The sequence below is a fragment of the Triturus cristatus genome, chromosome 4_2 (assembly GCF_964204655.1).
Source record: "Triturus cristatus chromosome 4_2, aTriCri1.1, whole genome shotgun sequence".
NCBI lineage: Eukaryota > Metazoa > Chordata > Amphibia > Caudata > Salamandridae > Triturus > Triturus cristatus.
This window is the reverse complement of record NC_140586.1, coordinates 984625276-984639292: the sequence shown is the minus strand read 5'-3', so window position 1 is coordinate 984639292 and position 14017 is coordinate 984625276. Positions and strand designations below refer to the sequence as shown.

Sequence of the window (14017 nt, the reverse complement as noted above, 5' to 3'; positions counted from 1 at the left end):
CACACTCCTGTTAGCTTTAGCTTCATGAATGTCACTGCCACTTCTGGCATTAATACGACAAATCCTTCAGAACATTTCAGACGAAGGGACAATCAGTGTGGAAGACGAGTTGCTGGGAGTGTAACTTATTGTCCTGGCACATATATGCTATTGATGTGGGATTTCATTATCCCCTGCGGCCCCACCCCCCTCGCCGTCCATTCACCTCCCGCCTCCCAGCTGCTCCTCCCTCCCACCTCCCCTTCTATGGCGGCCGCTGCACGGCAGTGAGAGCGACCTTTGACACTGCTTCCAGGCAGGTCGCTCCTCCACGCTGCGCAGCTCTACCTGACAGCGCCCGTGTCCCCAGCCCTGCTGCTGCCGGGTTCGTAAGCCCGCCATAGGTCCCGCTCATTTCCCCATTCTCTTATCTTGCACTGTGATTGTCTCTTATATTGTAAACTGTACTGTGCTGCTGTTGGTATCTGTGACTGGCTCTTATACTGTGTAAACTGTGATTGCTGCTGTTGGTATCTGTCCTCTCTGTTTTTCTTGCCCCTGTACCTGTTGTGCCCCCCCCTGTTTTTTGCCTTCTGTTCCCTCGCCGTCTCCCCAGTCCCGATTCCGGCCGCTGCGTCCCCTGCGGCCCCGCCCCCCTCGCCGGCCATTCGCCTCCCGCCTCCCAGCTGCTCCTCCCTCCCACCTCCCCTTATATGGCGCCCGCTGCACGGCCGCACAGAGGCAGCAGTCAGCGGGTGCCGCTGGCGCGCTGAAGGTGCGCCTAAGGAAAGCCCGTCAGCGCCCGTCCGTGCCTGGACCACGCCTAGCACCAGGACCCCTGGTCCCCGCGAACACCACGACGCCCGCCTCTGCTACGACTCCAGCACTCTCCACACACTCAACACCGGACGATCACGCACCTGCTGCCTGGCAGCCCCGAAGCGCACCCAAGGACCCTTCTCCTGCCAGAGCTGCAGCTTCGCCAGCATCCGGCCCACCAGCCCACCTACCAAAGATCCCAACTACCTCAGATGCATACTTCTCAACACCCGCTCCACACGCAAACACACCGTGGAACTCTGGGACCTTCTGGGCTCCAACACCCCAGACATCGCCTTCCTGACGGAGACCTGGCTGAACCCCTCCTCGGCACCCGACATCGTCATAGCCATCCCGGAAGGCTATTAGATCATCCGCAGGGACCGCACCAATGGAGTAGGAGGAGGAATTGCCATTGTCCACAGGAACACTCTCAAAGTGGCAACCAACACCGACAACACCCTCAACACCGCCGAACACCTGCACTTCCAGATTCACACCGATCCCAACACCTCCGTCAGAGGAACCCTTGTCCACAGACCCCCCGGACCCTGAGCACAGTTCAGCGACTCCATCACTGACCTCATCAGTTCACATGCCCTCGCTTCCACGGACTACATACTCCTCGGGGACCTGAACTTCTACCTCGAGAACAACAACGACGACAACAACTCCACCACCCTGATCGCCAACCTCGGACAACTCGTCACTACACCCACCCACTCTGCTGGCCACACACTTGACCCCATCTTCTCCGCAAGCTCCCACGTCTCCTTCAACCACACCACCGAGCTCCACTGGACCGATCACCACTGCATCCACTTCACCCTCCAGGAACCCACCGCACCCTACAGATGCGGCACCACTGCTGGAGCAAAGTCACCGAAGACCAGCTTTCCACCACTCTCGCCTGGAACCACCCGCAGACCCGACCGACCCCGACACCGCCGCTCGCAACATCAGACAGTGGATCAACAACTGAACCAACACCCTCGCCCGGCTCAAGAAGCCCTCCAAAACCCACACCAGCAAGAAAGCTAACTGGTTCACAGAAGGCCTCCAGGCCTCCAAGCGTACCTGCCGAAAACTAAAAAAAAACTGGATCCGTGAACAAACTCCAGAAAGCTACACAGCCCACAAGAATGCCACCCGCAGACACCACCACCTCATCAGATCCGCCAAAAGGACCTCCTTCAAAGACCGCATAGATAACAACGCACACAACAGCAAAGAGCTCTTCAACGTTGTGAAGGAACTCACCAACCCCAGCGACATCCCAACTTCACAAGACCTGTGCGACTCGCTGGCCACCTTCTTCCATCGCAAGATCGTAGACATCCACGACAGCTTTGATGCCATCACCACCCCGGCAACCACTGAGACTCCCACTCCCATGACCACCACCCGCACCAACTACCTGCTAGCCTGGACCAACATCAACGATGACGACACCATCAAGATCATGAACACCGTCCACTCCGGATCCCCGGAAGACCCCTGCCCACACCACATCTTCAACAAGGCCAGATGCACCATCGCACCCCATCTCCAAAAAACCATCAACATCTCCTTCGAGACAGCGACCTTCCTGGAGAGCTGGAAGCACGCAGAGATCAACGCCTTACTCAAGAAACCCAAGGTGGACCCCAAGGACCTCAAGAACTTCCAACCTATCTCCCTGCTCCCGTACCCGGCGAAGGTCATCGAAAAGGCCGTCAACAAACAACTGACCAGCTTCTTCGAGGAGAACAGCATCCTGGACCCATCACAGTCCGGGTTACGCAGGAACCACAGCACCGAAACTGCCCTCATCGCTGCCACAGATGACATCAGGACCCTACTAGACAATGGAGAAACCGCGACCCTCAACCTCCTTGACCTGTCAGCCGCCTTCGACACAGTCTGCCACCGCACACTGCGAACACGCCTCTACAATGCCGGGATCCAGGAGAAGGCCCTGGACTGGACCTCCTCCTTCCTCTCCGGCAGAACGCAGAGCGTCCGCCTCCCCCCCTTCGGCTCCGAATCCACCAGGATCATGTGCGGCATACCCTAAGGCTCATCCCTCAGCCCAACATTTTTCAACGTCTACATGGCACCACTCGCCTACGTCGCATGACAGCACGACCTCAACATCATCTCCTACGCCAACGTCACCCAGCTGATCCTCTCCCTCAGCAAGGACCCCAACACCGCCAAAACCAACCTCCACAAAGGAATGAAGGCCGTTGCCGACTGGATGAGTAAGAGCCGATTAAAGCTGAACTCGGACAAGATGGCGGTCCTCATCCTCGGATTCACCCCCTCGGCCTGGGATGACTCCTGGTGGCCGACTGCACTGGGAACACCCCCAATACCCACCGACCACGCACACAACCTAGGGGTCATCCTCGACTCTACCCTCTCCATGACGAAGGAAGTCAACACCGTCTCCTCCTCCTGCTTCAACACCCTGCGCATGCTTCGCAGGATTTTCAAGTGGATCCCCACCGAAACGTGAAGGACGGTCACCCAGGCCCTCGTCAGCAGTAGACTGGACTACGGGAATGTACTCTACGCAGGAGCTCCGGACAAACTCCTGAAATGGCTCCAACGCATCCAGAACGCCTCTGCACACCTGATCCTCGACATCCCTCGCCGCAGTCACATCACACCACACCTGAGAGACCTGCACTGGCTCCCTGTCAACAAGAGGATAACCTTCAAGCTCCTCACCCACGCACACAAGGCACTCCACAACACCGGACCAGAGTACCTCAACAGGCGACTCGGCCTCTACACCCCCGCCCACCAGCTCCGCTCCACAGACCACGCCCTCGCCACCGTCCCCTGCATCCGAAGAGTGACCGCCGGCGGCAGATCATTCTCCCACCTCACCGCCAAGACATGGAACACCCTCCCCATCCGCCTACGGCAGACTGAAGACCTTTTGACCTTCAGGAGACTTCTTAAAACCTGGCTCTTCGAAGTGTAGCAGCCTTCTCCCCCCCTAGCGCCTTGAGACCCTCACGGGTATGTAGTGCGCTCTACAAATGCTGTGATTGATTGATTGATTGATTATTTCACCACATTCTTCAAACAGAGTCTGCTGCTTACAGTGGCTCAGTTCTGGTAAAAAGTAGAGTTTGGCAAGTCCCAAAATGAATAGGGAGAGCCAAGTCGGAGAGGAGGCACGGTTCACACTTAGTTATAAGGCCCAAGGCACGAGCTGATCCATCAACCGATAATAGTCTGTAAAAGATGCAGCAAACGTTGCTTAAAAACAAGATGTATGCTCTTTAATATCTAAAAATAGGTTATTTCTTGAACACCTGTGCTTCGCTTAAGTTCATTACATATACTGCAGTGGCATTTGTAAATACTAATACATACATTTTACCAATGAAGTTTCCCATCTCCAGAGCCCTGACAACATGTCCACTTTGGATGTGTTTGGTCTATAGGTTTTATCACAAATCCGACAAGTTAGTTGAAAATATCGTTGTTAGTCCCAGTATTTTTCAGTGTTGCTTTTACAAGTAGTGTGATCAGGTGCGATTGAATGTTTTTCTTTGTATCTCTTCTTCACCAACGAAAAATCAACAAAGTTTCTTTTCTTTTAATCCACATTGTGCTCGCCTCCCACAGTGTATCCTGGTGCACCATGCCGCTTTGCTATGTGTACGGAAGTGAACAATCACTGGGAAAAAAAACTTTTATAATTCTGAAAATACTGTTATCTGTTTTTCTTCTTTACTGCTAGTCGGGTCTTCTATCATCTGGTATTTCAATGTCCCACATAATTTGAAATTAATTTTTTCCCTAATTCATTCCTCTCACAATAACTGTGTGTTCGCTGATGTCTTTGTAGGTTTTCTAATCGACTAAAGCTCTTCACACATTCACTGCATTTTAATCGCTGTTCTCCTGTGTGAGTTCGCTGATGATACCTTAATGCAGAATAGCCACCAAACCTACTGTCACATTCACTACAATGATAGGGTCTTTCCCCCGTGTGTGTTCGCTGATGACTTTGTAGCTGTGATAATCGACCAAAGCTCTTCCGACATTCATTGCACTTGAATGGCTTTTCCCCTGTGTGTGTTCGCTGATGATTCCTTAATGCTGAATAGCCGCGAAAACTACTGTCACATTCACTACAATGATAGGGTTTTTCCCCTGTGTGTGTTCGCTGATGAATTTTTAGGTCTGATAACTGACTAAAGCTCTTCACACATTCACTGCACTTGAATGGTTTTTCCCCTGTGTGTGTTTTATTATGTTTTTGAAGGTGTGATAACTGACTAAAGCACTTTGCACATTCACTGCACTTGAATGGTTTTTCCCCTGTGTGTATTCGCTGATGTGTTTGAAGGCTTGATAACTGACTAAAGCTCTTTACACATTCATTGCACTTGAATGGTTTTTCTCCTGTGTGTGTTCGCTGATGACTTTGGAGGTTTGATAACTGACTAAAGCACTTTGCACATTCACTGCACTTGAATGGCTTTTCCCCTGTGTGTGTTCGCTGGTGTCTTTTTAGTTCTGATAACCTAATAAAGCTCTTTACACATTCATTGCACTTGAATGGTTTTTCTCCTGTGTGTGTTCGCTGATGACTTTGGAGGTTTGATAACTGACTAAAGCACTTTGCACATTCACTACAATGATAGGGTTTTTCCCCCGTGTGTGTTCGCTGATGACTTTGTAGCTCTCTTAATCGACAAAAGCTCTTTACACATTCACTGCACTTGAATGGCTTTTCCCCTGTGTGTGTTCGCTGGTGTCTGTGAAGTTCTGATAACCTACTAAAGCACTTTACACATTCAGTGCACTTGAATGGTTTTTCCCCCGTGTGTGTTCGCTGATGTCTTTGTAGCTCTCTTAATTGACTAAAGCTCTTGACACATTCACTGCACTTGAATCGTTTTTGTCCTGTGTACGTTTGCTGATGAAGCTTGAGTAGAGATGACAAACTAAAGCTCTTGCTGCATGTGTATGATTCTTCTTTCTTGGTTAGTGTCTGTGGGTCGGGTATATATTTGTCTACATCCCACGACTGTATTTCCTGATGGGCCAACATGGCTGATAAAGCACTGGTGTTTTTCTCACACACTTCATATGTGTGCAGTATTTTGCACGTTTGATTTCTGTTTTAACAATAAAATGCAATAGCCACCAAATATTTGCCACACTCTTAATACGTAGAAGGTTTCTTTGTAGGCGATTGTGCCTTTAGATTGGATTATGGCTATGCACGCTTGCGGGTAAAGATGTATCTTCCTTTTGGCCGGTGCAAATTGGGACAGTCCGTTGTATTGTAGATAGAAGAACTCCTCTTTCCTTTACCCGTCAGTTGTCCGGCTCAGCTCTGTTGTGCTTTTCTCTGGTTACTGTGGTTTGGCCGGAAAGAGTTTACAATTCACCTAGAGCACGGAATGATGGCTTGTCATCATATTATAAAACAGAGCACTGCTGCAATCACATCATACCGATCCCATGATCAAAGCTGGTGTTGGACACTTGTTTATACAGGAGGCGGTTTGTTATTGTTGTTGCCTTAATTTTCCTAAGGTCATCTCTTCGTCTTGTGGCGTGGAGGTGCACAGCTCAGCCTCTTACAATCACTGAACCGCCCTCGATGCTTCTTCCGGGATCTGTCAGTTTATGTGCATGTTACTCTGTCGCCGACTGCGCTGATGTTTTCCTGAATACTGTAGCTCATTATTTCTGCTACTATTGAAGATTTACAGCATAAGCTTCGTTATTGATGGTCATTTCATACATTCAAGGCTTGTTTTCTGTTGGATGTAAAGATATTTAAAATTACTAAATTGAAACATAATGGAATGAGAATTCACAATGTTTAAATGGTTTTAAAAGACATTTACCAAATCTCCACGTAATGCAGCGCAGTCCCCCCACCCCAGAGGCTGCGATGCGTTGTGCGACAGGGAGGGAGGAGGAGAACACCATATTTTCAAAGATATGGCTCTCTCCTTCCCTTTCCCTTGCGCCGGCGCTGATTACAGCGGTCCTGCGCCATGCACACACCTCAGCACCAGAGCGCTAGGGTGTGTGTGTGTGTGTGAGTCCAGCATCAGTTTTGTACAGGAAGGGCACCCTTCCTGTACAAAATACTATGCCAGACACGAGGGGAAAGATTTTCCCACTTTGTATGCGAGTTGCACAGTGCACCACGCATGCAAAGTCAGAAAAGGAAGGAGAAATGAAAGCATTTCTCCTTCCTCGCGACTAGTTTAAAAGGGCGCAGTTTTCTCTCGCTAAACCCAATCTACTGTATTTGGTAAATTGGGTTTAGCGTGAGAAACCTTGGGTGGTTGCACGGGAACGCCCATGCACCCCCCTTGGCAGGCCCCCATGGTGTGAAGTAATGCGCAGCAGTGCTATGCGCTGCTTCACATTAAGTTTTGCGCTGGAAAGTAAATTATGAAAAAAAGATTTTGCGCCTTTTTGTCCCACTTTTGTGACGCAAACACAGCGGAAAATCTTAGTAAATCTCCCCCTTCTTCTTTACAGCCTTTGAAACTTAGCAAGGAATATTTCATCATACACAGATATTTAACTAAAAGTTCTGTTGATCACGTGACATCTTATTAATGTCTGAAAAGGAGGTGATTTACCAATGTTCAGAGTAACTTAGAAAAGTAAGGGCGCTCACGGAGCACCCAAGTGCTTCAGGTATAGCTTAAGATAGACGCATATGGTCAAGATTTCATGTAAACAACAATAGAGTTTAGAAAAAGAGATGGATCAGGCTGGGCTGTATAATTTGCAGTAACTCAGGCCAGGTACTAGAAAGATCTAATGCAAATAATGTATCAACACAGGCCAGGTACTGGAAGGATCTAATGCAAACAGTGCAACAACACGGGCCAGGCACGAGGAGAATCTGATGCAAACAAGGCAACAACACAGGCCAGGCACTAGGATAATCTGACGCAAACAAGGCAACAACAGAGGGCAGCCACTAGGTGAATCTGATGCAAACAATGCAATAACACAGGCCAGGCACTAGGAGAGTCTGACGAAACACTGCAATAACACAGGCCAGGCACTCCGAGAATCTGATGCAAACAATGCAATAACACCGGCCGGGCACTAGGAGAATCTGATGCAAACAATGCAATAACACGGGCCAGGCAGTAGGAGAATCTGATGAAAACAATGCAATAACACGCGCCAGGCACTAGGAGAATCTAAAGCAAAGAATGCATTAACACAGGCCAAGCACTAGGTGAATCTAATGCAAATAATGTATTAACACAGTCCAGGGACTCAGAGAATCTGATGCAAACAATGCAATAACACGGGCCAGGCGCTAGGAAAATCTGACGCAAACAAGGCAATGACACAGGCCAAGCACTAGGAGAATCTGATGCAAACATTGCAATAACACAGGCCAGTCACTTGGAGAATGTGACGCAAACAAGGCAACAACACAGGCCAGGCACTAGGAGAATGCCGAACTCAAATGTGAATCGGATAGGAGTTCTGACGCTGACAGGCAAGATAGTGTGGTGATCAGAGGCAAGATGGCGTTGGCGTGACCAGTCGGGCATGCACCTCTCTGTGAGCTCTGCCTGGTGAGCAGATTTTCTAGCCCGGGTTCAGGAGCTGAGAGCTGAAAGGATGGGACTGGAGCCAGCCCGTGACTTATGACCTATATTCTTTTGAATAGAGTTGAATAGAAAAAAGAAAAAGAGTCTGCCCTGGATAGCAAGTTCCGAAAGCTCTGATGCTGATGATGCTGCGGTATGCTGCTATGGCGCGCTACGATGCGCTAAAGAGTTCAGGGGCAAGACGTGAGAGTTGATCGGAAAACCAGAGTGGGCTGTAGCTGGCTAAGATTAGTCAGTGGAAATATTTAGCCTAAGCTGGGTGCGGAACCTGTGGAGATCGTGGAGCTTGTGGAGTGCCGTGGAAAATGCCGTGGAAAATGCCGTGGAAAATGCAGTGGGAGCTGCCGTGGAGCAGTGGAGCAGAGGAGCGGTGAATAGAACTCTGGAGCTGCGGATAAAGCACAATTACATCCGGCGGACCGCTGTCGAAGTTATCGTCTAGAGGGGGTGAGGATTTTAATAGTGAAGACCCCCGGATCTGGCGTTTGACCCTTCGAAGGAGTAAGTTTGACGGGATATTGGGACATTGGAACATTGACATTTACTTCAGGGTGGCACTGATGGTGCTTTGATTCTGCGAGACTTTTTGGAGAAATAGACAGATGGGGTGCTATAGAGAATTGCTAGCGAGCATATATACGCACACTCGCCCAGCTGTATAACCTTAAAACACATATAGCACACAACACTAAGAGTCACTGATAGACAGCCAAAGCAATATCACTCAAGTATCTATCAAACTCTAACATCTATCTTACCTTACCTTTTCTGCTTTCCTGCTTTTTTGCTTTTCTGCCACTTTTCTACTCGCCAGCTCGTCAAAAATTCTCCACCCTGCACGGTTGAAGCTCCTGTTCAATTAGAGCATCCTTCATGTCATCGGCTAACGCGGAAGTGAGCTATCTTAGTACACGCTGTTGACTCCCGTCATTCTAACGTCACTCTCACGTCACTCCCACGTTTGCTCGCTGTTACTAGGGTAACAGAATGGTGTGTACGCGCAGGTAGGAACCAGGAATGGGCGGCTACAGCTGAGATTGCAGTCGAGGAGGGGCGAGGAGGCGCGAGACAGACAGAGATAGGCAGGAAAAGCAGGGCAACCTAGGGACCTAGAGTCTTGGAGTGCCTGAGAGAGTGAGAGAGGGCAGTAGAGTGCAATAGAGTGCAGATAGATGCAGCGTTGGAATAGTTCTGGACGTGAACACATCCATACAAAATCACAATTACAAATATTATCACAGGAATAGTGATATTAGTGATATTATGATACAAGTACAGATTTTTATCACATGCTCATACGTATATTCCTCCAGTCTATATACTATTATAATCACTATAGAAGAGGCTATACAAACGGCGATACATAATCAGTTACAGCAACTGACGCAACAACTCCCACAACTACAGGCACTTCAGGCACCCATTGTAGTATCATTATTGATTATTGATATGGCGGCCCGGGGCGAGGAAGTTGTAAGAGAACTGGAAGGTGCTCTGACCACAGAAGCCATATTATTACAACAACAAACACAAACCCAACGTAATGGAACCGAATGTGGAAAAGAAGCTGCAAGTGGAGGGGGAAGACCAATTATAATTGACGAACAGGGGGAACATGGGGAACATGGAGAACGGAATCTTAGATGTTCAGACGTGTCTGAAGTTTCAGAGAATCCAGAAAGGCTGGAGAGTATTCAAAACACAATGAAACCACAAGACTCACCGAAAAATGTTGAAGTGCAGAGACGACCCGAAACTAGAGGTTTCAAAGCTAAGGAGAACGAAGAAGGAAAACTGGAAGGTAAAGAAAGAGCATTAAAAAAAGACAAGAATAAATACAAAAACATGGATAAGAAGCAGAATAAAGGAAAAGAGATGGACAAGGAGTTGGAGATGGAGCAGGAGAAAGAAAGGGAGAAGGTGATAGAAAGAAAGATAGGGAGCGGGGGCAGAAAAGAAAAGGAGAAAGAGAGAGAGAGAGAAAAAGAATTCGGAAAAAACGATAACAATGATAGCAACAAGAACCTGGAATTAATGGCAAAAAAGTAAAAAGACTACAAACAATTAAAAATTTTAAAGCTGCTACAAAATTTACTGGACCGCAGGATCTTTCTCAGCCTAGGATCTTCAATATATTCAGTCCACTGACCAGAGAAGTAACGAGTGAATTAGTGAAAAAGGATAAACAATATGCTACGCAGGAAAGTCACGGGAAACATCCCATTGCTACGAGTAGAAATTACGGTGATGATTCTGGATTCCTCCTAGCATGGCCTAATATAAATGAAAAATCTATGCGAGTTACGGACCCTGGTACCCAGCTCCATGACCAGACATATGACTCAACCCGGAGAAACTCAGGGGCTAAAGTTGACAGAACACAAACACCGATAAAGGATCAAATAGACCAAACAGAAACAATTAATCAAATCAATCATAATGAAAACACATCTAACAATCCCAAAGAAAATGTGGTCGACAACTCCCTATCCCTCTCACTCCGGTTACCAACACTCGACAGGGAGAAATCTACTCCACTTGGAAACGACGCACTCTCAGAAGAGTCGGATTCAGACCCATATGAAACAGGCTTGTCCATCTCTAGTGAATCCTGCAATACAACCGATACAAGTGAAGATCAAACCTCAGATTCCGGTAGCTCAGATGGCTCGGATTTTTTAGAATCAGATAAACCAACTGCTTCTGGGCAAGGTTTGAACTCAAAGCCAAGACTTGAAAAAAGGTGTGCGAAACTCAAAAAACAGGGTCAAGTTATAAATGAAGAAACCACTGAGTTGGGGAGCTACTTGGAACAACCTGGCACAAGAACCAAACTTGCCCGAAAAAGCCCCAATATTAAATCAAAGAGGAGATCAGAACATAAACAACTTTATGAAAATCAACTGGAAACTGGTCATAGAACTGATACAAGCTTTTTGGCAGAACCCTCATTAGCTACAGTGTTAAGTTCCATTAAGAGTCTCCATCAAGATACAAAAATGGATAGTCAAAGGAACCATTCTGCTATCCAAAAGCTACAGGGAGCAATTCAAAAAGTAGATAAAACCTGCACGGAAATTTCTGAGAGAATGGCTACAATAGAAGTACGTACTGAAAATCTTGAGTCCGATGTTGCTCAGCTTCAAAAACAGGAAAAAAATCAAGAGGCAGTCATAAAAGACCTACTGATAAAGATCGAAGACCAAGAAAATCGATCCAGAAGAAATAACTTGCGCTTTCTTGGAATTCCTGAAGGCAAAGAGGACAATGATCCAAGGGCTCCATGATAAATCCTCTGAAAACTGCCTTCCCGGAACTACAAACTTGGGAAATAGAAAAAGAAATTCAACGTGTTCACCGATTTCCTTTGATGCTCCCTAAACATCTGCATAAACCTCCTCAATACCCAAGGGCCATTCTGGTTTACTTCGGAAATTTTCTTTTACGAGAAGCTATCTACGATCTGGCAAGACCTACAAAAAAAAGAGAATACAAGGGCTTCTCATTCTTTACTAGACCAGACTATGCTCACGCGACTGTTGAGCGAAGATGGAGGCTGCGACAATTAATCACACCTTTTGAACAATCTGGGGCAACTGTTTTTCTGCAAAATACGGCACGGCTGAAAATAATCTATAATGGCACAACGAGAAGCTTCATAAGCGAAATTCAAGCAGAGGTCTACTTAAAAGAAATATCTAATACAGGAAAAGGACACAATGACAAATAGCTTCAAACTTTTATCAACAAAGAAAACTACAATCAAAACCTGGCAACCTGACTATAAGGCTTATACCAAGCTTACCGAGCCGGCACCCAGAGGGTGTTAATGCGCACTAATCTGGCTGATGAACACACTTGGGTACATGCTGACCCAAGACGCCTCATTGGGTGGTAAGGGGGGGGGAGGAGGGTGGGGACCATGGGAGACGAGGGGTTTTGGGGAGGGGGGGCTTGCGGACCAAGGCCGAACCAAGAGTAGAATGTAATACTCCACAACCAGGGGAAAAAATAGAGACCAAGCTATATGGTAAACAAGAGGGCATATCTATAGGAATACGGAAATATATCTTTAATGAATAGGATAAGAATTATTTAATTGAATATATGCGGCCTAAACGATCTAAAAAAAAGACAAAAAGTTGCTATTGGTTTACAAATAATGGAACCAAATATTATATGTCTACAAGAAACCCACATTGAAGGTGGACAACAATATATCTTAAAAACGCTAGGGTATAAACTGATAATCGCTTCTACAAAACCTACTAGAACTAAAGGGGTTGCAATTTTAGCTAAAGGGGGAGATCTTCAATTCACAAATACAATCTCCGACAAATTTGGTAGATGGGCCATTGTGGAATGTTTATATAACAATGGGGAAAATAAGATGACTGTACTGTATATGGCAATGTAGGTGATGACCCTGAAGCCTTGAATTACATTACTAATGAATTGGTACATTGGCCATTGCCCTTAATTATTTGTGGTGATTTTAATTTAAACCTTCCGGGGCAATGGTCAACAAATCCGACATTTATTTATCAAGGGAGAAAACCTAGGGTCTTCAGGGCATTTAAGGAGTTGTGTTCACTGCATGGGTTGATTGATACTTGGCATATGAATCACCCAGGTGATCATGGATTTACCTTTTATTCCTTCCCCCACTCACGCCATGCACGACTTGACTATTTTCTCATCTCTAATTCCCTGCAGAATAGCTGCACAATCAATAAACTACCTAGGATACTCTCTGATCACAACCCGTTAGCACTTAATCTGATATGTAATAGAAGCACTCCCACACGGAGGAGTTTGACGTTTGAAAGGGCTTTTCTAAAGAACGAGGGCTATAATAACCATATGAGGGATTGGATCTTGGCTTTCCTAGAAGTAAATATCGGCAGTGCTCCGATAGAGATAGTGTGGGACGCATTGAAAGCTGGGATTAGAGGAGAAACTCTCCAGTTCTCTGTTAGGTCCAACCGAGAAGGAAAGGCTCATCTCGATAGATTACAACAGAACCTGAGTATCACAGAGGCAGAATTAGTTAAAGCAGCACTAAATGGCCAGGTAACAGATGAATTAGAACGGGTGGCTGTGGCAAGAAATCGAATATTGGAAGTATTTATTGAGAAAGCTATTAGTAAAGCTACGATCTATAAAAAAAAAACGTATGAACTTAGCGAACAAGTCGGACACCACCTAGCTGTTCGCACAAGAGAAGAACAGATATTCAATACAGTAAAGAGTATTAAAGACTTAGATGGAGGGGTAAGAACGGAAGCCTCTGAGATCAGAAGGGCGTTTGAGAGATTCTATGAAGATTTATATAAAGAGCCTAATAGAGAACTGGAGAAAATGGATGAATATTTGGAGCAATATGAAGGATTTTGCCTTAAAGAGGAGGAACAGGCTAATCTAAATAGCTCCCCAACGTGGGAAGAAATTCAGATGGCACTGAAATCATTAGCTAATGGAAAAGCCGCTGGGATAGATGGAATCCCTTCAGAATTTTATGCAAAATTTGCAATACAACTCAGAATAATTATGCTTGAATTGTTTAGTTCCATTTTTAGTGGCGGTAAGTCGCCTCC

General features: G+C 46.7%; 1 protein-coding gene across 1 annotated transcript in view; it reads right to left on the bottom strand.

The window, feature by feature from the left end:
- The window catches only part of LOC146839218 (uncharacterized), a 503293-nt gene extending 497433 nt beyond the window's left edge, over positions 1-5860 (bottom strand). The window contains 1 exon segment of the mRNA XM_085603232.1: positions 4680-5860. Within this exon segment, the coding sequence (XP_085459358.1) occupies positions 4680-5860 (1181 nt within the window).
- Between the last annotated feature and the right edge of the window lie 8157 nt (positions 5861-14017).